The following is a 23492-nucleotide window of genomic DNA, read 5'->3' as shown; positions in this document are numbered from 1 at the left end:
CAGTCAGTACACTAATTTGAGGAAACATCTACCTCAATATGACAATAGAGATGTGATATTCTCATTCACTAGATTTTGAAAAGAGAAGTTGAGTTTATTGACCATTTACTTTCTTCCAAGAGACCTTGAAGTTCAAAATGTTATCAACGTCATAAACATATTCTATCATGGCTTTTGTTAAAGCTCCATAAGCTGTATCTATTTGCTATTTTTTCAGAACTTTTGTTTTGTAGTTTCCCTACACTTTCTACATTGAATCCCTAAACTGTAATTTAATGCCAAGTATTTAGCATATCAACACAACCTATATGAGTATAATCTACATTGTTATTGTTGAAAATTGTATTCAAGTCTGGACTAGAATTCATTTGTAAACAATAAACAATGATCACTACACACATACAAGCTGTGTTGACAAAAAATACTCAAAATTTCAGCATGACAAACGGATTAAGGTCAGACAAGGTTGTTGATATACAGAAGCAGAATACTGAAAAACTTGCCACAAGTTACAGCGTATGTCCCTTTAAAGTACCTTTACACAGCGTCCAATTAAACTTATAAATTACACAACTCTTCATGCAACATCATTTAATATTTACTACTCGCCATATGTTCTGAGACTTTGTGAATGATGTGCGGTCGCGATATAATAATTTCTTGCTTTCAAGCAAGAAAGCATTTTGACTTATGGAAATATTTTTCTTTATTTAAACAAAGGCATCTGAAATGTAAATCATTGGTATAGCTGATTTCAGAATCATTTAAAGTCTGCTATTTTGCTTTTTTCAATAGAAGGAGGTAGTTTGTTTAGAGATCAGTAAGTTATGCGTATTTCTTTTTGCACTATTTAGGTTTGGCAAGAAAACAGATCACATGATAATGAATGAAGACGCTGAAAGTCATGGCCTTTTGAAATCCATGATAAATCAAGCAAAACTCAACATGGTTCATCCAGACATTTTTCCAAACTTAAAAGTTAATTTTCCTATCTCGCAAGGAAAGGTAAAATTTCCCTTATATATCTCATCTCCTTCCTAAAATTAACTTCTCTCATTGTTAACATCACCACGGATGTTTGCAATCACGGTGGTCCTATCTATTGATGAAATTATTATTATATGTGTGAACTGCACTCAAATGTCTTCACGCAGACTGCTCTGTTTTATGTGTAAAGTAAACTGGTGAATCTGATCGTCTTCTGTCGTAACCTCCAAACTTTTAAGACGTTTTTGTCTTCCGTTCATAAAGATATTCTGACTTATAAAAGCTGTCAAGAAGTCAAGTAACAATGCAGAAAGATTTGAAACCGAAATTTTTGGTGAAATTGATGAAATTTTCTTTTATTGCAATTTTTTAAATCCTGAGGCAAATATTTGATGGACTGTTTTACACGATATTACCAACATTAAAAGGGACAAAGTCGGCCATTTTTCATGAATTTTGTTTGATACAAGATACTACTTATATTGTTTGACATGTTGGAAGATAATAATAATAATAATAATAATAATAAGATAATAATGCGAAAATGAATTAATGGTCATGACCATTAATTCATTTTCGCCGTGGTTTCATTTTATTTGTCTAAAACCAGGGTCGAATATATGCATTGTCACCCATTTATTCAGTATCTTCCAACATGTTAAGCAATATAAGTAGTATCTCATATCAGACAAAATTCATGAAAAATGACGACTTTGTCCCTTTAACATTCCATTGCATTGCAAATCTGATATGATGGCTCTCCCTAGTATATTTTGCGTTACATTATGCTAAAAATTCAACAATTTTTACATGAGCAAACTTTTACATTTTGCTATAAACAAAATGCATGAATTTGTCAGTACAGAATTCATCAAACATCCTTTGTTGTTTCAGTGTTGAATCAAACTGATGGAGTCATGCCAACAAATACTGAAGTAGTAAGCCAAAATAGTCAAAGGTATCTGACATACAGACCAGTCATTTTCTTTCGATGTTGAGTTCAAAACAGTTTTCATTTGTGTGTATCTGATTTCTTTCAAAGCCGGAGACAGAGGGTGAAGATGGCGCCACCAAGTTTGCAGAGTGTTTACTGAAGTACTCTCTCAGGCCACTTGGCAAATGGGACAGGTATAGACAGCATGAAATTATTTATCCCCCCCTTCCCCCTCCCCAGTCACTTACCTGTATCTTTCAAGACAGATATCTTCGGACCCTTCTGAAGAGATTTCCATGCTGTTACAGAAAGTGTGTATTGGTGTTTGACTTTGCTGACATGTATATCATTTTGCCTCATATTAGTCCAGTACACTGAGAGATCCATCACTCTAGGGTGCTGTCTACGCTCCTCATAGAGAGTGCCCCTGAGGCAACAAATCTTTCAGTCTATTTTTCCAGTTGATGTACCAATGACTCAAACAAGTCCTCTTTCTACTGTAGAAAATTTTGCATGTCATATTTATTGTCATAAGTCTGGCTCGAAGAAGTTTCAAAAAGTCATAAAACGACTCAAACAGTTTTGAACTTTTAAAAGTGAGAGGCTGATTTGATTCTAACATTGAGAATTAAAGTCCTTTGGAATTCTTTACCCCTTGACATAAAAATTTTTCCCAATGTCAAAAATTTCAAAACACACTAAAAAATTTACATCATTCAGAGAGCATATTTTATTTATCACTCAAAGCACCACTGACTTGAGCATTGTTTTACTTTGGATATTAGGTTTGGATATAATTTGTCAGATGGATATATAGATAGATAGGTAGATAGGAAGGTAGATAGATATTGGATATTTCAATTTTACATATTGTGCCGATGAGGCCACTCACTACATCCAAATTTGTTTTCTCAGGAGTTCAGTACCGGTGCTTGCAAGGGAAGACTTAGAAAAAGAAGTCCATTCCATTGAAGGATTTACTCAGCATTTACAAGAGTTTAAACAGTCTGTCAATTCAATTGGCCAGGAGGACAAAACTGCCACTGCATGTGAAAGTGAGTCAGGGGCAGATGGTGTTGCCAAGGAAACTGCCTCAGCAGACAATGTAACCACGGATACAGCAGCAAATGAAAACAGAGACTCTCTAATGAAAGTAGAACACGCTGATCAAATTCTGGAAACTGATAGGACAGAAAAATCTAAACTCTCTGATTGTTGTGTAAAAGGACAAAGTGACTTGTTAAACAGTGGAATTTCAAAGAGTCAACAAAGTGGAGCAATATCTGTTTTATATCAATGTCCATATCCTAAGGTTATTTTCCTAGGAACTGGATCAGCGTTACCAAGCAACACAAGAAATGTTAGCTCCATCTTGCTTCTAACAAGGTATGTAGATTGGATGTGTCAGAATTCCAGAGTTTAGACCCGTTCACATTGGAGTGTGCCTACCACCACTGTCCTTATAGGATGAACATTAGTGGAGAACATTTTTTCGTGTATTGCCCATGTATTAAAGGATAAGTTTACAGAACTCTGACCATAACTTTGAAATGATACCATATTTAATACCATATTTAATACCAGATCATTTGAATCCAAACTTGCGCTATCCTTTGGTAACAGTTGAGTATCTTACTCACAAAAATCCCAACAAGCACCCCTAAAGTTTGAATAAGAAAATTGTGATATTGTGCTACCATTGTTTCACTGACTGAAAGCCATAGCAAGTGTCTGTTACACTGGAGGATGTGATAGTACTACAAGCACATCAAAGTCCATTGTTTATACATGCATCTGACTTGAAATTTTTTTCACTTTGACAGTGAAAGTGCAGCAGTGTTGCTTGACTGTGGTGAGGGGACTCTGGGCCAGCTTTACCGTCACTATGGTAACCAGACAGTGGATGTTCTGACCCGGTTGCAGTGTATTTATGTATCTCATTTGCATGCGGATCATCACATGGTATATGATTATGAAATGATATCAATCAATAAGTGATCGATCAATCATTTTATGCTCAGTTCATCACCATAATGGTTATTGTTTCTTTAAAAACCAAACAGTTCTGTTACTCAATTTCACCTTTGGGCAGTGTCAAATATCTAGCAGGACCTCTTACTGAGTAATTTCACCTGAGAGGGCGCTGTTTAAAGTCCAGCAGAATATCCCAGAGTTGTTTACTTTGTCACATACTAACCTGCATCAAATCATTGTCGATATCCACTGTTCTCCGTAGCAATCACAGTTGAATTGAAAGGTATGATCACGATGCTCAAATGAAAGAAGATTGCTTGATGTGATCCGAGAAATTGTGTAAATGCATTCTGTCGAGCCATGTCTTGACATGTTCGGACGACATTGTGAAAGTACGAAGACTGAATCCTGAATGTAGGGCTTATGGCAATCTTGATGATCCCCTCAAACAATTAGACACATTTCAACTTTATCAATCTACTATCTAATTTAGTAATCTACTCACTGTGGCATTCTTGCTAGCTTATTCTTTCGACAATGAAACTTATTTTTCCTCAGCACAGTGAATGGTTGTGTAAGTGTTGATTTGGTTAACAAATTAAGTTGTTTGTAATACACTGTGCATTGATGACAAAATGGCTTTCCAGTTGATGATGCTACCTACCGCTGTTTACATAGATACCCAATTACTTTGACTTTCAGGGTTTAATCAATTTGCTACTTGAACGACAGAAAATTGCGGTAAGTGTGTAATATGTATGTCAACACGCCCAACATCTCATATTTCATCCACTTTAATTGTTTCAGTAAGTTTTGTAGAAAATCTCTGATTTAATATGCATACCTATCACGAGTCTGTAGCAGTTTCTTTGTAAGATGACACTAAAATTGTTAAAGAGGAGACTAACCAATTTATTAGAGGCACAAACCTGTAGGACTTTATATACTGTAGTAATTCTTCTAGCCATGTAGAACCTTTTCAAACCGTGGGAGGTTAGGACTAATGGAACATATTATGTGCAGAACATCAAGGGCAATGATACTGGCAGTGAAGCCCACAAATCAAATTTGCATATATATTAGTGGCTACAGGACAAAGTTATGGTATAATGCCGCCATGAGCTTGTTAATGAGCGTCTTGCAGTGAACATTTGTCTTTCTATCAGGAATCATTTTACAGACATTTCTGAACATACTTCATTTAAACTTGTCCCAAGGACAACTTTGACATGAGTTACATACGTACATGCTCAATTTGTTTTATGATGTGATCAAATGTGACTGCCTGAACTTTCTCACAAAATGTTTATATAATCCATATACCATAGGCTGCTGATTGGCGTTTAACATTTATTTTTCAATGTTCTGCTTGGTAATTGTGATTTGCTTAAGTGTATCCTTCACTTCTCTGTTTGCAGGAAGTCTCAGGAATTAATTTGAAACCACTGAATTTGGTGGTTCCTACAAAATTAATCACATGGTTAAACAAGTATAACAGGGAATTCCAACCAATATTGCAAAATAGCAGGTAAGATTTACGCTGATTTAACTTATAGGACAGACACCCCCTTGTCATTACCTACCATACTCTTAGCCTTAATTGCCATATCCATAATAACCCCAGTCCCAACTGATGTGTAGAATATGGCTGGTGTGAAATATCAGGGGGTAACCAACCTGAAATTGATTGGTAGCTGTGGAAAAGACAAAGTCGTCCACTCTTTCTTATCTTTGGTCTTGTTTCCTATCCATTCACCTCAAGATTTCTGAGTGAGACATGCAGGTTGAGTGTTACATTCCGGTAACTAAGAAACCCCCTCTTTGCATACCAGATTATACCACCCAGGTATCATTCATTGTGACTTTCACCTGAAAAATAACAGTATGATTTTTGTTTTTCTAATTACAGGTTTATCCCATGCAAAACTTTGTTGAGAGTTGGGACAGAGAGCAGTGAAGAGATAAACAAAATGCACACCCAGCTACAGCTCAGTAAAGTATGTGATATGCTATACAGTATGCTGTTCGATGAATTTTTTGGTGATTTTACAGTGCTTTTTGCTAAGATTTAAAAATTAAAGGCATCAATTTGGAAGACAGAGTAAAATATCTGCTGGCCCTAAAATTCTTAATGAATTTTTATGACTCGGTAAAGGATGTGGAGAGCTCAGGTAGTTGTACCAGGCTACAGCTCTTGCATACGGTACATGTAGACATGCCTCTTAATGCTGTATAATTATCCTGTTACTGTAGCAGATGTTCTTTCTGATCTGCCTATGAGAAATGCAACAGAATTGTTACACTGTGGTATAAAAGACAAAATCATAGGAAATGAGAATATTTTGGAGGATAAAAATATGATTCTAGATTATGGAATTAAACAGATATGGTATTGTGTATGAGGTTGTTTTATGATTAGAGCTAAATTTGACAGATTCCTATCTTTGTTTTGATCGTGTCAGATGGAGACAGTTGTGGTGAATCACTTTTCACAACCCCATGGTGTTGCCTTAACTCATCAAGACGGATGGAAGATTGTGTATTCTGGCGACACGATGCCATGTCACGGCTTGATTGATATCGGTGAGTAAGTCAGTCAAAGTTCAACTGACCAATAGTCTAATTCTAGCCACCCATGAACGTTAGCATTGCTTTGCCTCTGCTGTGTGGCAATGAGAACAACTGCAACATATGGTCCTGTATCTTAAAGTGATGGTGTCAGACAAGATGAAATAATTGCCCAGAGAAGACACTATCTGTTGAAAATCGCTCGTGCAAAGTTTAAATCAATTCAAATGGACAGCAGTCAGATAATATACCTTGGGGGGGGGGGGATACTGAGTTCATGTATGTAGAGGTTGTTGTATTGCAATGTTGTGTCATGTAATGTCACTGTGTGGGCAATATCACTTACCTGGAGGTGACACACAGTGGGCTAATGCACAGCTTCTTGAAAGGTTGCAGCTTATTGGCTGGCTGAATACTAGCCCTAATGAATCATTCCTAGAAAGTCAGTCAGCTACAACTTGTTTGGCCAATGACATTCTGTCTTGTTTACAAACAGCCAATCAGCTTCAAGATAGCCATTGCATATTCTATTTTATTTTGAAAAACAAACAATCGGCTACAATATATCGAACCATTGCACATTTTATTGTATTTTCAAATAGCCAATTGGCAACAACCTGTTGAGTTATCGCACGTTGCACCAACTTAGGTTATGGCCCACCAACTTTTTGGCCACTACCATAGATAGCCCATCAAAAATACTTATCACATTGGCAGTTTCAGCAACTGCTTGATGATGTACAATGTGGTCCTGGTATTTTTATCAGTATGAAACCTCCAGTACGGCAGAAACTCTGCAGCCAGTCAATTATATTCGCTGAACTCTGTGCATAAACGATGACTTGTTATCACACAGTTTCATATTCAAGTGAAAATTTGCATATTACTCATAGCTAGCAAAATGTGTACTTTTTGAATGCCAAATGCCACAATAATACCAGGATGTGATGCTTAACAGGTCATGTGGGTGTCATGAAAATAACCCACCATGTGTTTTAAGAATGCGTGTGGAACCATCACACTAGATTGCAGGTTGACACTGCCATAATTACAAAACTTATAGGCAATCACAGGGTTTACCTATATATTATGTTCAGTGTTGTTGGTTAAAACACTCTGATGAATTTTGTGTTTGTCATATAGCATAGTTCCTTTCAATGGTCCTTTCATTCACAGGTAGAGACGCCGACATCTTGATCCATGAAGGAACCTTTGAGGAAGGACTGGAAGAAGAAGCTCTGGAGAAGAGACACAGGTGTGTATGCAAGTTGTCAGGTGTGAGTGAGCTCACAGCGTCAAGTGCATTGGTTCATAGATAGATGGTAACTTCAAGAGTGTTGTCACAGTCAGGTGTGAGCGTACTCACAGAATCAAGTGCAATGGTTCGTGGATACATGGAAACTTCACGTCACACAGAATATTGTAAGAGTCAGGTTTTGACAACGTATGGGACAATGTCAATTGACTTTAGACAAAGGTATATAGTGATAAGAATACAGCTATCTCTCAATGAGAGCATGTGAGATGGTGTGCAAAATGCTTTAATATTACCCATAAACATGATGGCCTTTAGTTCCCAGTGATACAGATACAAATTGTATCATTTCATTGCTGAGCACTGCTGTGCTCCAGGTTGACTTCAACTTTGCCCCCTGATTGACCTCAATTGACCTCATTCTAATGCAGATAACATATTTTTAGTGTTTATTCATATGGCAATTTTTTTTTCTCATCTTGTTTTTGTCCTTCCACATCTGCGGTCTCAGTACCATACCACAAGCAGTTGACATCAGCAGGAAAATGAATGCGGCTTCCTGTTGCTGACGCACTTCAGCCAACGATATCCCAAGATTCCTATCATCAATACAGCTGATGAGGAAATGAAGAAAACGGGAATTGCATTTGACCACATGGAGGTATGTAAATTAGACTGTAATACGATGGCTTTCTCAGAACTGTACACTATACCAGAATGTGAATGGCAATTCAATCAACAATCGATCAATCAACAATCGATATCCCAGTACTGTGCAATATAGTTTTTGCAATAAACAATAAACAAACAACTCAAACTCTCTAAATGCGTTTACTTGTAGTACTTTGAATAATTTGCTGTTCAAGTGAAATGTACCGATATTAATATTGAATGCTTCAATACATCAAGCCATGAGTTTTCAGAGTGTTCATTTCAAAATGTGTAATTTACATGTAAACACTTATCATGCTTACTCATTACCATATCAATAGGTTAACAAGAAAGTCTATCAATGCATAATGCTACTAATGGGTATATTATTTAGCAGGATAAGTCGAGCAAATTTCTGTCAAGTGAAAACATCATATGGATTTTTTTCTAGGCACCAGGCTAATAAATATTTTTTAGGATTCCTCAGGTACACATCAACAGTCATGTATGTATTTTGCAATGATTGTTTTACATTTGAACTCTCAGTCAGAAATTACTGAGAACTGCTCTCAGTTATCGATTTGAAAAGTGTCTTGCTGCAGAAATCTTTGTTACAGCATACACATGTACACACGTCAATGTGAGATGACTTGCTTCATCTGAAAATGTGGTTTGACCTGGGAAATTTGTTATTTCATTCCCAGGTCACACTTGGCAACATGCGGATATTGCCGAAGTCCCTGCCCGTATTGCAGTGTCTGTTTGCCGAATCCATGGCTGATATGGAAATGAGGTCACAGAAGCGCTCGCTTAGACAAAATAGATCTCTGAAAAGTTAACAACATTCTGTAGCCTGATCCTGCTAAATACCATTAGTTTCCAGGAAATATGACAATCAATATTGACAGGGTTTCTGAAGTTCCAATTCATACCTTCTCTATGTGTCATATTGAAGTTCACATTGGGTCACAGTTTTCACGTAAACCCATCTAAATTAATCTGTTCACCCCTAATTTCCTGTAAACAGGTCCACACTCACCATTGATGACAATACGTTTGGGCCAAACCATGGTGGTGAAAGGGTTGAGAGATAAAGTCACCATGTTGGTATTATTTTAGTTGTTTCTCACATTTGTTTAGTTTGACAGCTGACATCTTAGTCTGGTGAGATACATCCTTACCATGAGTTAGGAGTTCAAACCTCATGGAAGATGATTCAATTCAGAACTTGAAATTTTTGAATGTCGGGAAGAAAAGTCTGTGATCTGTAACTTTCTGAAAATTCCACAGTCTAGTATCTTTAATGTTTATTTGGGGTTCTGTAAACACAAGACATTTGCTTTGAGTTTGAAATTAACACATAGATACCAGACAACTTTTTCAATATTTTGGTCTGGTGAATTTACTGGAGTTTCCTGAGTGACTGTAAATAACATGATGAAATATTCAGTATTTATTTATCAGCACACAGCCCTCTTTGAATATGAACATGTAAACTATGCAAATCACATAAATGAATTATTCAATAAAAATGTGTGAATATTAAATTGAATACCAATTAGTTGAAGTATTGATTTTAGTGAGCTTATAAGATTAACAGATCTAGAGATTTCAGAGCTTTTCTGCAAAATTAAAGGTATGTATTTTGATCCCTGGATCTAATTATACAATGGGAAATTCTTTTCCAATCATTAACCCTTTGAGCGCCAAAGTCAAATTTTGTTTTATAAAATGTACCCCGGTCATATTTTTTCAGGTTTTTGCCAAAATTTTGATGAAACACTGTAGCCAATGAAATGTGATGTCTGTTTGGTCCAAAATTGTTAATAAAATACAAAAATTCTTAAAACTTGGTAAAATGTTGCACTAAAATTTTGGTGGGAAAAATTACAGCACTCAAAGGGTTAAGTTTCCATTGTTTCTATTGCATGAATATCATCAGCAATTTTGAATGCATAAAACATGAAACACAAGTGTCTGTGTTCACTCTGAGAAAGCACTTTTAAAACGAACCTGTAGAGATGTACCAGTACACCAAAAACATTTGGTATTTGAGCAGTCTGGCCACCAAAGAATCTTGTTCTACTGGAGCTCTGTCATGTCAGTGTAGTCAAATCTCTGATGTAGGAATGTACAAGGAAGACTCGCCATTAGAATTCTTTAAAAGAAACACTTGTCTTGAAGAAAAAGATATGAAAGATAAAAAAATATCAAATGTAGAACAGAAACAGGATTAGTTCAAGACTATACGAAACCGCAATTATTACTCAACTCGTATACATTACCTCACACACTCAAAGTACCTGTCAATTAAGGCAGTATACAGTAGTGGATATAGGTAGAGAATGTCAAGACACATTACGGCCAGTAATTTGAGAAACCATCTGCGACTACACTTGTAAATATTTAATGCGGATGTCAAGTTTAAAATGAATTGTGAATTGGAATAAATGTACATTTTTCGGATGTCATGCTGTGTCAATTCAGTTGTGCTTTGTAGCTTTTTGTAACAGAGACAGAGACACAGAGACAGACATATATATATATATATATATATATATATATATATATATATATATATATATATATATATATATATATATATATATATATATATATTCACTTAGTACATGAATTGTGAATTGGAATAAATGTACATTTTTCGGATGTCATGCTGTGTCAATTCAGTTGTGCTTTGTAGCTTTTTGTAACAGAGACACAGAGAGAGACATATATATATATATATATATATATATATATATATATATTCACTTAGTACATAGAAAAAGTAACAGAAGACACGGAAATGCAAAACTTGGCAATACAACATATACATGGAATGGTCAAAGTTGTTGTGTTCTAAAAGCTGTCAGTGTTATAGCTGAAATTGAAGTGATCAATTCAAGTGTCAAACTGGATTGTTCCCTCCATGGGTTTTATTTCAAATCTGACATATTGAATGTTGAGTGCCCTGTAGAATTCAATGGTAGCTTGTTGATGATATATCTTGCTGTGTTGTTATAGCACTTGATTGAAAGTAACCCACAACTGTTTTAGTCTCCACAACTTTTGATTTTAAATGATCAAATTACATGTTTTACATAATCCATTTTTTGAAAATTTATGTAAATATTGATAAACTGCCAACTCAATGAAGCATTTGATGATGAAAATCGTTCTTTCTTTTGGAAAGATTTTTGTCTATCATGGAAACAAGGCATTGTCATATGCAAATTAACCTGAAACTTTAAGGAGTGAAACTTTGTATGGGAGGCATATGTACTAAAAACATAGCCAAAACAAGGGACTATGTACCCTCGAGGCAGGAGACTTTGCCCTCCTGATGTCAGGCAAATTTTCACCATACAGCAGGCACATTTAGTATGGTCCCTTGTTTGGGTAAAAGTGCAATATTTGTATGTGCTATACTATGCATGTACACATACATATTTAATTTACACACTAACTGTAACAGATAAACAGTATTGATCAATTCTTCCATGTAATATATCCCACTATGCAAAAGAAATAAATAAAAACAAGGCAGTATTGCTGAAGGCAATGAGTACTTGGGCCGTGATAGAGTAATTTTGAGGACAATATATACTACTATTCAAATATGGTCTTGAATTTCCTCCTGTCAATGAGGCATTTGATTAACTGGTTATTAAACGAAGCAATGGCATGACAACGGCAAAATATGTCTAGCAACTTTTGTGGAGTTTGAGGCAGGGGTTCTTTATTTATAGCGGGAATTGCTTAAACTCCTTAAATATTCAAATTACAGCAAATTTCTTTTGTTCTCGATGGTAGATGTCTAATATTTAGATGGGCATATTTAGATTTCTACCCTATAGTTATCCCTATATACCAAAAATCGGACATCCAGCTCTATTGGCTTGCTCAGAATTAGATATGCGCATAATTAATGAGGTACAATATGTGGTGTCATAAGGTGTCCCATCATACCATTTATGAAGGGTGTAGCACTTGTGGTTACTGAGTTGTGGACAAATATATATTTGAGGTCAAAGGTCATGGAGGTCACGTGACATTTTGTCAAAATAATTGTATTGCTAAGTTATTCCTAGATACCAAAAATCAGACCTCTAGCTCTATTGCGCGCTCAAAATTATATATGCGCATAATTAATGAGGTACAATATGTGGTGTCATAAGGTGTCTTATCATACCAAATATGAAGGATGTAGCAAAACTGTGATGTGACCTCAATGACCTTTGACCTCAAATATATATATTTGTCCAAATAATTGTATTGCTAAGTTATTCCTATATACCAAAAATCAGACCTCTAGCTCTATTGGCTCGCTCAAAATAAGATATGCACATAATTAATGAGGTACAATATATGGTGTCATAAGGTGTCCTTTCATACCAAATATGAAGGGTGTAGCACTTGTGGTTACTGAGTTGTGGACAAATATGTATATTTGAGGTCAAAGGTCATTGAGGTCACGTGAAGTTTTGTCAAACAAATTATATTGTTAACTTATCCCTATATACCAGAAATCAGACCTCTTGCTCTCTTGGCTTGCTCAAAATTAGATATGCACATAATTAATGGAGTACAATATGTGGCATCATAAGGTGTCCCGTCATACCAAATATGAAAGGTTTAGCACTTGTGGTTACTGAGTCATGGACAATAATGTATATTTGAGGTCAAAGGTCACCGAGGTCACATGATATTTTGTCAAAATGTCTGAGATATCTGCGTGAACCGATGGACTCACTGATGCACTCACTGACGGATATGAGCCAATCTATAAGCCCCCTGGACTTTATCCGTGGGGACAAAAAAAACTGTGTCACTGCATCCTTTAGGCAATATGAATACGATGAGAAACTAAATTTTTATTTTTCTTGGCATCATACATGCGAGTCTATGGAGAACTGCCTTATACATGGGAGTCTATGGAGGTGTAAACTAAAAAGTTCTCTAACACGGCCAAATTTGATAGCATTGTGAAACAAATCGACGTGCATCTGTATGGGGTTGGGTACTGTAGGCGTGAACGGACGGACGGACGCACGGACATGACCAAACCTATAAGTCCCCTCGGACTTCGTCCATGGTGATTAAAAACAACGCAACAGTTATTACAGCTACACCGGCGGTAGGTTCATATCCAGAGCCCCGTACGGTCTGCCGCCGTCGCTTGAAAACAATCTCATGCACCCGGCCATACCCTTACGAAAAAATATGGCTTCTGGCACATAGTTGTGCATGCTAACCCACAATAGTTGTGGATACCAAGCTGCAACTGTTTGTGGCTTATAAGCAGGTTATTCATATTTTATCATGCAAAGATCTGTTCTGGCACAGTTTTGCGGCATACAGGCCGCTGTGATTGCAGACGATATGCCGCAAAAAATGGGATGGGGCTTTTAGCGGCATATAAGCCGCTGTGATTGCAGACAATATGCCACAAAAAATGGTGGGGTAAAAGGTTTCATGGTAAAATGCTGCTATGCATGCTTCCTGCGCTACCCCCCCCCCCCAACCATACCTGCATTTGTACCTACCTGTTTTATACTAGCCAGGAGATTACCATACACTTCACATCTTCATTTGTTTTAAGGGACAGTAGCTGTAACTTATGATGTTGCTCTTTTAACTTTTGTGTGTTGAGGTAACTTTTCACTTTACTCACTTGGCAAAATAGGCAAAAATCAAGACACATAACAGTATAAAAATACTGCATAAAAATTAAGTTACAGCTATTGCCTTTTAAACCGCCTACTCACATATGCAAACAAAAAAAAACACTTACCACATATCTTCACGATAATACCCCATTGTTTATTTTGATATGTAAAACAATGATGTTGGTACACTAGGCTGGACCACTAAGAAATTAAAATAAAATCAAAATTCAATAATCTAATGAGGTTCATGTGAAAAACATAACAGAACACGTCTAAAAGTCTGCATTTGATTTTTCACATTATCCAAAGTTGTTTTCGATGCCATCCTAATGTTTACGATCTTGTTCTGAAACTTCAGATTGAATGTTCCTGTTGATCCATTGGTCTGTTCAGCTTCATGGCCTTTGCCCATACACTGAGAATAAAAATGATAAATAACAGACAAGGATATTATTACATGTGCAAAGTGAAATTGCTTGTATTTTGTCGACTACCCTTATATATATATTAATACAAAAATTCACGGAAAAGAGCATTCATGTGCTTGAAAGAAATTATAATAATTAATATTAAATAATTTACCCAATGATACAAACTCATGACATATCTATACATTATGTTATTGTGATTACCAATCATTGCTTTTCAGCCTCATTTTCACTATTTACTTGTGACACACCACTCAAACTACAACTATTGACCAGCGGTGATTGATTTCAGCACATCTCAAACAGAAGAATTGTAAATGGAAAACTGTCTCATAAATTGTTTTAAACAAAAAGTATCCCTTTATAATAGCGCAGTGCACGGCACAGTACGATATATTTCCCAGAATGCAAAACGCTTTGTTAACACGAGAATACGCTATGCGCGCAATACAGACATTTCAGCAACGCACTGCGCAGGTATTGTGAGCGTCCGCTCTATTTTCATATCAGCTTATGATCGCATCGAATACGGACGCGTATCGCGTATCCGCTGACGATTCTAATCAGAAAGACTGTGTTTGTGTGAAATCTCACTGCAAGTATTCAATTTTTAGATATTGAAACTTGTCTCTACTCTCAAATCATGCCGAAGTTTTCCAAACGACGAAGGCAATCACGTAAAGCTCGTGTCTGTGAGACTGATAGTGATTGTGAAGTCACTGGCCATGTTTCCACAGCGGCCACGTGTACTGAGGACGCGATCGTGACGAGCTCAACCGATAGCGATCGAGATCGAGCTCCCAGACTGGCTGACGATCGTTCTTATTATCATATCCTCGATCTTTCATCTGAAGTTTTAATGAAAATCTTTGGTTTTCTCTGTTATTTCATTGCTGATGACGATGATGGAGAGCAGTTTCAGAAGGTTAAAACTTTGTGTTCGTTACGCATGGTCTGTTCCCGATTTTATGCAGTTTGCTGTTGTGATATTTTCTTGACTAAAATGATTAAATGTTTTGACCCAAATACATCTAAGCCTAGTGTATCGAAATACTTATTTCGAAAGTTCAAACTCATGAAGGCAAGGGTTGCGGCTGGCAATGAACTCAGCAGCCATGTCAACGCTATAGTTTCCATGGGACAAAATCAAGTTCGAGCAGGGTTGCGGAAATTGCTGAACACGCAAACAGGTGGTCCCGATCGTGTTTACGTTGATGCGGCAACTTCTGTTTTGTTTAGTTCAAATCGATTACCGATATCAAAATCAAAGACTAAAGCCTATGTTTCCAGGATTGTTAATGAACACAAATCAATCGGAGTTAAGATATCGGGTAATGACGAAGTAGGGCTGTGGAAGGCACGTCTGAAAAATGACAAGGACTTTGCAAAAAATCTTTTGACTGTTGATTTTTTCAAGCAAGCTACGACCTCTAGCGAATTTGATGTGCTCCCTCTTCCAATTAAAATGGCTATTTTGAGAGGTGTAGACATTGACAATGCTGATAATAATGTACATGGAGATAGCACTGGATTTAATTTGTGGTCAGATAGAGAAGCCGAGCATATGTTCATTCATTTAGGGGGTGGATTATCAGAAAACGACTACAATTCTTTAGAAAAATCACTCAGGTCAAGTGAAAATGTGTCAAGAATTCCAAAACTCTCCAAACTTAAATCTAACCTTAGGCGTTTTTACGACTGTGTAATAGAAACTGCTAGTGGAAATAAAAAAGGATGGCGGGTAAAATCAATTGAGAAACAAATATTAGACCAATTGAGGGGAATTTCCAATGATTATAATTTGAACATTGATGTAAATAAAGAAACTGATTTTGACAAACTCGAAATTGTAGTTGGGGAGGGAGGGGACACATTCCAGGACACAAAGGGCATAACTCAAAATTTCAAGGTATTTGCAGTGAGTGCAGCCATCAGAATAATAAGATACGATGGCAAGGAGATATGGCGGGATCCAAATCCCCAGTCTGAGGACAGCCGTATTCCCTTGGCCATCATTAACGCCGCTGAATCTGACCAGGTCATGAAAGAGGAGATTCTGCCCATCTTTCAAGCCACAGAAAAAATGGCACAGTCTGGTCTTAGAGGCATCACATACAGACGAAAATTAGAAGGTGATGAGAAATACAAGTGCCTTGTTTTACAACGAAAAAGTACAAAATTCTTTTGTAATTTGTGCAATGCCACGGCAGACCAGTGTCATAATGTGAACCTCTCCTGGGACATGACAATAACATCATCAATCATGAAAGAATGGGCAGAATCTCATAAGTACGGTCAAACTGGTAATGCTATCATAAGCTATGACCCCAAAAATGAATATACTTTGGATCAATTGCATGCAAAGCTGCGGAATATGGGCAAATTCTTGATGAGTTGTTGATTGAAGCAAGTGTCCTTGACAAAAAAAACAGAGTACTTGCTAAAATTTGCTGAACTGCCGACTGAAATGCAAAATGATGTAAAGCGCATGAAGAACATCTTGCTGAGCAATTTAATTTAAAAATAGAACTTCACAATGAGGGTATGAAAAAGATCTGGCTCAAGGAAAGCAGCATGACATTAGTGACAAGCTGCAAAAAAAACTTGAAGCAGCTTCACAGGTCTTTTCCTTTACTATTAATGAAAATTTTGAACACGACACACAAGATTATGCTGAAAGATATATAGATACTTTAATAAACCAAACAAGTAAAAACAAAGAGTACAAATGCAATGTGTGTGAAAAAACCATATAAATCACGATCAGGAGTTATCAGCCATGTACAGTCTGCTCATGGGAAAATGACCCTGAAATCTCTGCAAGAGAAAAGGAAAGAGAATGAGTTAAACCTCTTTGACCAAAAAATGGAAATTTTACATGCAATTGAAAATGTCATAAAGACTGAGGACTCCAGTGCAAAACAATCATGTCAAATAAAATTAAAAATAACACATCCTGAAAAATTACAAAGTGTAGCAGCTGAGTTTGCTTCTATTGACATGGAAATGATGGAAAAAGGAAAAGCTGCTGATATACTGGCACTTGATTACCATAAAAGAGCTAAGTTAATTCATGACAATAACATTGAAAATACCATTCACTTATTAGTCACATACATAGTAAAGTTAAATATATTCCCCCGTCAAAAGATGATGCGGGAAAAGTAACAGAAAATACAGCAAGTGGACAACAACGGATCTCAGCAAATAAACAAAGGAAGGAAATTCAGGAGAAACTAACTAGCATTGATCAAGTTATGCAAAAAGAGAATGGTAAAGGAAGTAAACTCCAACAATTAAAAGCTTTTCTGAGAAGTAAATGTATTGTGAAAAAATATGGTGGTGGTTTTGAAGGTGGTGCTTGCACCCGTTTTATGGATGAAGATGTGCTAAGAGGGTGTGAAAGAATACTCTCTGAATCAGAACATGCACGTAAGATAACATCCATTGTCAGAGAGTACAGGGCACTTAACCATATAATGGGTATTACTCACTTTACTGATGATGCATTACAGAGTTTAAACAAGCAATATGGTATACAAGTAACTTGCTTTGACCAGCTCTGTCAAGCATTTGAACGTAAGTCAAAAATGTGGTTAAAGCAAATAGTCACTGACCTACCACACATAACACTAACTCACTACATGCACTTCGTTGCACACCATGGTCATCAACTCCTAAAGAGAGACAAGGGTATTAACATTCATAGTAGCTCTGGGATTGAAATGTCACATCAACGAATGAAGATGGATATTCGTCGCCACTTAGGGGGAGGATACTGGGCCAAAACATTATTGGTACGTTGGTTGATGAGGACTGACAGGGAAATCCTAGGAAATTCTCCCATTTCAGAGTGATGAAAAATCCTCTTACCACAAATAATTGATTAACTTACCTGAGACGTGATACGAAAATGGCCAAAACATCAAAATCCTCTTCAAGTTCAATTCATCCTGCAAACAAAGGTTTATAGTAGAGTTATATCATCAGCAATAGATCATTGTTTACATGTTGTACAATAAATAAAAGACACAGGAAAAAAAACAAAAAAAAATTGAAAAAAAGGTAAAAAAGCCAAAGATAAAAGTACATTCAGCATATAAAAAGCAGAGTATTTATTTTCAACACTATATTTTACGTAAATACTGCTGAAATTGTGAATACTATTACATCTCATGTGTTTGCTCTAAATGCCAGAGTATTTTGTACACAGAACCATATCCACAGAAAAATAAATGACTTGACAGACTGATGTGTTAAAATTACACATGAACATGGATGCAATAGTTTTTAGCGCTACTTTTTTCAGCAATGATTGATATTGTTTTCGTATGAAGTTTTCCTATATTTCTAGCATTTTTAACATTTTTCTACGTAAGTTATTATTTATTGTCGAGGTTTGTGTTTGTTTTCTGTTAAAATGCAGCAACCAAAGTCAAAATATAGCAAACAAGCGAAACGCCCCTATAGTGTATACAGTTAACGTTCAAACTGCACTGTCCATGATGACAAATTAAGCACTGCATTTTTCGGAATTCAATTTAGAAAATACATCGACTGTCTCTAATGCTATCTAGTCTGTGGAAACACATACGGAGTACCATGTGTCGTATACCGTTTGAAAGCTCCGATTTTACTCTGTAATAGTACGATCCGTATAAAAGAGTAACTGCCTTAGTATCGCAAAACAAACCCCTAATTTTGGGCGAAATCGTCGCTTTTTACGATTTTGTCTATTCTGAGATAATGAAGACATTGTAAACAACAAAATGATCGTACCTTGGTCGCCATTGCTCCAACCAGTCGAATCAGCTGACCTTTGCCGTGATTTAACTTAATTTGGCGAAGTAGATAGCAAAAAATGTCCAAAAATGGTGATTTTTACATACTTATTTGCATAACAATAGATCATCAACCCAAAAACGGAGAAGAAAGAGGCAAATATCGATAAAATCGGGAAAATCTCGTCCTTTCAAATCTTTTACTGTGAACGAGGTTACATGCAATCCCCTCTAAGTTAGCGCCAATTCTTTATGGACACCCCGGTTATGTGGCATTTTAACATGGCGCCCTCGTTTGACAGATCTGGGACATTCGTGTTAAGGATTTGTGATGCATGTTGGGATATATGGAGTCCAGTGCACGGTTACAGGTTTGTTACCGTAGCTGTACGCGCGCAATATCGGACACGCAGCTTGAAATGCGGACAAATTTTATCAATGTTGCATACATTGCTGTTTTTGCAGCTTGTACTCTGAGTCGTGGATATGCCTATTGGTATTCATTGATACACTAGCAGTTAGCCCACTAAGTTGTATTTTCGTCGTTCTTGCATTCGTAATTTTCAAAAGCGTAATCTAAAAATGCTGACGATGCTGTGTGTTGGCCGCTACAGCTAACACACAGCATCGTACGCAGGGCTAGCGAGAGTTGCCGACATCGACGGTTATTTACGAGAAGTGAATAAAAGATTGGCATTTTTGGAAGTGATCGAGTAGCTGAGGTAGGCAGGGATACGACTTGGGCCCAAGAACGCTGAATTTCGGCAGTAATTTGGCTTTTTACGTCAAGTCCCAAAATGGATTTGAAGTCACCGACCCTACCTACGCTATGGGTCTTTGCAGGGCTGTGGTGAGCGGGGCGATTAACTGTAGCGGAACACACAGCATCGTACGCAGGGCTACCAACCTCCATGATTAACTACCGGTATATTATTTTTGCCAATACCGTACGTTCATTTGGCATACTTGAACAGGGTTCGCCAAGAACAACATCAATATAGCACGACCAAAGACAGTGAAAACTGCGAAAATTATAGAGACAACTCGTGGTATTGAAAATTACTTACCGAATTTTTAAACGATCTGTCGCTCTTCGATCAAACTATGGGTGTGTCCGTGACCGTTGTTCTTCGGGACGATATCTCGGTCTCAGAATCGGTCATCCAAGGGCCATCAACGCATCGCAAACGCTGTTTGTTGGTTTTAAATTCATAGCTAACCTTACGTACCCTGAATGATAATGTCCTACGGTAATTTTACGCTAAACTGTACAAAAATCAGAGCGAAAAAAACAGCGACGATATACTCCTCGCTCAAACGTCCTAACGGCCTACCAGTGCATATCAGATTTAATTTGCCGCTCAGGATTTGACCCATGACCTTTTGGCAATCTGACCAATCATAAAGAAATGTTCACATGATCTACAACAATCTGACCAATCATAAAGAAGTCTTCACATGATATATGACATCATCAGGCGTGATTCTAGAGTTCAGGGTTCAAAGTCTGTTCTGACCCACGCATTGTTTCAGCAAGCAGCTTGATCCAAATCTCGCGAGCTTGCGTTTGAAAACCAAAACGACACAAATACATGGGAATAACCTTTCTAGATCAACACAAAACTCTACAAAAACGGCTCCGACATAGCAGTCTCGTGACTTACAAACTTTGCCCGACGATGACTTTCATCGCGCACGTCCGTATTTTGAAGCCCAGCGTGATCAATGTTGAAACTATGCGTACATTATTATACGCTGGGAAAGCTTTACCGTACGTACCTCCATGCCGTACGTACGCTTTCAAGACCTACTCCGTACTTGCAGTTCATTTAAAACCCGCGTGTGAAAAGGGCGTAAGAAAACACAAAAGAACAAGATATACGTTATTTTTGAGTTGCAGTTCTTTGAAAGACTAGTCTTTTCAAGGGAGATATGCACGTGTAAAGTTCATTATACGTCGATATTAGCCCTGCGTACGATGCTGTGTGTTCCGATCCGCTACAGCCAATCGCCCCGCTCACCACAATTAGCTGTAGCGGAACACACAGCATCGTACGCAGGGCTAACGTCGATATATGGTTCGCCAGAGTTAATATTTTGCAAAGCCTTTTTTTCTGTAGAAACAGTTACGCTGTCAGTGAGAACCAATCATTTGCAAAACGTACATAAAAAGTCAGTGATTGATTTATTGCACCGATCAAAGTCAAATGGTAGTTTTTCACACAATTTGTGAAAATCAAAGGTTTCCTGCTGTGCCAGCTGTAGTGTCACTGTCAATGGATATCTCATCTAAGATCAAGTGGAGTGTCAACTCAATGTTGTGGCTTATAGTGAGCAATATCTTGCTCAAACTGTGTTTATTTAAATATTTTAGCATATCTGCCACAAAAGATTTGACTGATTGTCTTTGTGTGCCTGTTAAGTGCCTCTAGTGGCACATATCGGCACATAATGAAAAATAAGTTCTGGCAGCCTTTTTTGTGTGTAGCTTATAAGCCGCAAGACACTGGGACATATGCCACAAAAAAAAAAAATTTCGTAAGGGTATGGGCAGCTGGCCGGATCACAGTCGCTCGAGAGCTATTCAGCTCTGGGACTATTCGCCCCATAGACGAGTATACAGAAGCGAGGTATTTCTCGCTTCTGTATACTCGTCTATGGGGCGAATAGTCCCAGAGCTGAATAGCTCTCGAGCGACTGTACATGTGGCCGGATGCATGACTTGCCGGAGAAGGCGAGCTGTCACGTTCAAGCTCAGGATTATTTGTCGATCAAATTTCAGTAAATTTACCTTACCTAGATGAAATTTTGTCTATAGGCTGAAATTTCGCCGAAGTTTGACAAAATTACATCGATTTTTCAGGTTCATATGCGACATTTTTGAGTTTTGAGTGCAGACAGAAATAAGTTTTGAGGCAACATGGCTGCGACCCCATGTTGACCCCTAGCCCTGCGTACGATGCCATGTGCTACAGCTAACACACAGCATCGTACGCAGGGCTAGCGAGAGAGTTGCCGACATCGACGGTTATTTACGAGAAGTGAATAAAAGACTGTCATTTTTGGAAGCGATCGAGTAGCTGAGGTAGGCTGGGATACGACTTGGGCCCAAGAACGCTGAATTTCGGCAGTAATTTGGCTTTTTACGTCAAGTCCCAAAATGGATTTGAAGTCACCGACCCAACGTACGGGTCTTTGCAGGGCTGTGGTGTGCGGGGCGGTTAGCTGTAGCGGAACACACAGCATCGTACGCAGGGCTAGTTGACCCCCAAGTGAAAATGTGTTCGCGATCAAATCTTCCTATATTTTTTTCAGAATTTTCAACAAAATCATTGCTTCTTACATCTTTTGTAAAATATAAAATACTAAAATAAAACTGCGATGTGCCATGTCTCCAGATTTCTAAAATATCGTTCGTTGACCGTTCGACGCAAACTTGTGACGCAGTTGAAATTCAATACTGACCGCCAAATAAATGAGACGAGATCAGTCTAGACATCCTCCAAATTATCCAACCATTCGCATTGGAGTTCAGCTCGCTTAGAGTATCATAACATTTTTCGGCCTTTTAGATCGACCCTAATATCTCCCATTTAGGAAATAAATACACAAGCTTCCTCGAGAAAACTTCGTGCACCATCCAAGACCAAACGCACTACAAATCTGTCTTGACGTCATCATCTCCTTACATGGTAATCGGCATACCGTATTTTTTAGCAAAGGGGACACAGAATACGTCGGGGTATTCAGTTTCAAAACGTATTACATTGTGTGATGTTGTCAAAAAAAAGTCATGTTACTGCAGTGGTATAAATTACAAAACACAAAAGTTCAAATCAGTTTATTTTGGACTGGCTTTACCCAACATTTCATATTGTTTCTTATGCCAGATTTGACCACGTGCTTACTGGCGACCCCTTTTCATGCAAATTTTGTGTCAAATGATGTGTTCCCCTGGAAAAACAAACGTACGATTTCTAAATGAAGGAGGCGAAATTTGCCCTCAAGACTCGAAACCACCCCTTATGGGGTGTACCTAGCTATTTTTAACGAGCTTCTCGAATCTGCAGCTCTATTTCGAAATGATGGTCTGGTTTTCTCAGCTCAAGGATAAGTGTTCTCCATCGCTGTGGGCGTTACTATTCTCAACCGGGGGTACAGTTTCCAGTCGTAATGTTTTTCATTGTGTCCGGGATATAAAACCTTTCCTTTTCAAACTTTCTCTTTGATTAACATTAATCCACA

General features: G+C 37.5%; 1 protein-coding gene and 3 long non-coding RNA genes across 5 annotated transcripts in view; 1 reads left to right on the top strand and 3 right to left on the bottom strand.

The window, feature by feature from the left end:
• Positions 1-10392, top strand: part of LOC139129558 (zinc phosphodiesterase ELAC protein 2-like) — a 22255-nt gene extending 11863 nt beyond the window's left edge. The window contains exons 13-23 of the mRNA XM_070695208.1: positions 855-1005; positions 2030-2115; positions 2837-3307; positions 3745-3883; positions 4598-4636; positions 5314-5423; positions 5805-5892; positions 6358-6478; positions 7640-7718; positions 8230-8379; positions 9074-10392. Of these exons, the coding sequence (XP_070551309.1) occupies positions 855-1005; positions 2030-2115; positions 2837-3307; positions 3745-3883; positions 4598-4636; positions 5314-5423; positions 5805-5892; positions 6358-6478; positions 7640-7718; positions 8230-8287 (1342 nt within the window). The 3' untranslated portion in view covers positions 8288-8379; positions 9074-10392. The remainder of the gene's footprint in view (positions 1-854; positions 1006-2029; positions 2116-2836; positions 3308-3744; positions 3884-4597; positions 4637-5313; positions 5424-5804; positions 5893-6357; positions 6479-7639; positions 7719-8229; positions 8380-9073) is intronic.
• On the bottom strand, positions 7817-23492 carry LOC139129586 (uncharacterized). The gene is made up of 3 exons (XR_011551621.1): positions 22713-23492; positions 10383-10487; positions 7817-8332 (listed from the first exon to the last, which is right to left on the bottom strand). It is a non-coding gene; the product is annotated as an uncharacterized lncRNA (long non-coding RNA).
• LOC139129571 (uncharacterized) lies at positions 14172-20731 on the bottom strand. Its single transcript, XR_011551618.1, has 2 exons — positions 20315-20731; positions 14172-14453 (listed from the first exon to the last, which is right to left on the bottom strand). It is a non-coding gene; the product is annotated as an uncharacterized lncRNA (long non-coding RNA).
• Positions 17023-19928, bottom strand: LOC139129577 (uncharacterized). 2 transcript variants are annotated; one of them, XR_011551619.1, is made up of 4 exons: positions 19246-19924; positions 18362-18419; positions 18088-18143; positions 17023-17283 (listed from the first exon to the last, which is right to left on the bottom strand). It is a non-coding gene; the product is annotated as an uncharacterized lncRNA (long non-coding RNA). The 2 variants fall into 2 exon arrangements; XR_011551620.1 differs by having other exon boundaries at positions 17210-17283; positions 18084-18143; positions 19246-19928.

Source organism: Ptychodera flava, chromosome 1, assembly GCF_041260155.1.
Source record: "Ptychodera flava strain L36383 chromosome 1, AS_Pfla_20210202, whole genome shotgun sequence".
NCBI lineage: Eukaryota > Metazoa > Hemichordata > Enteropneusta > Ptychoderidae > Ptychodera > Ptychodera flava.
The sequence above is the reverse complement of the archived record's forward strand: the minus strand, read 5'-3'. Positions and strand labels throughout refer to the sequence as shown.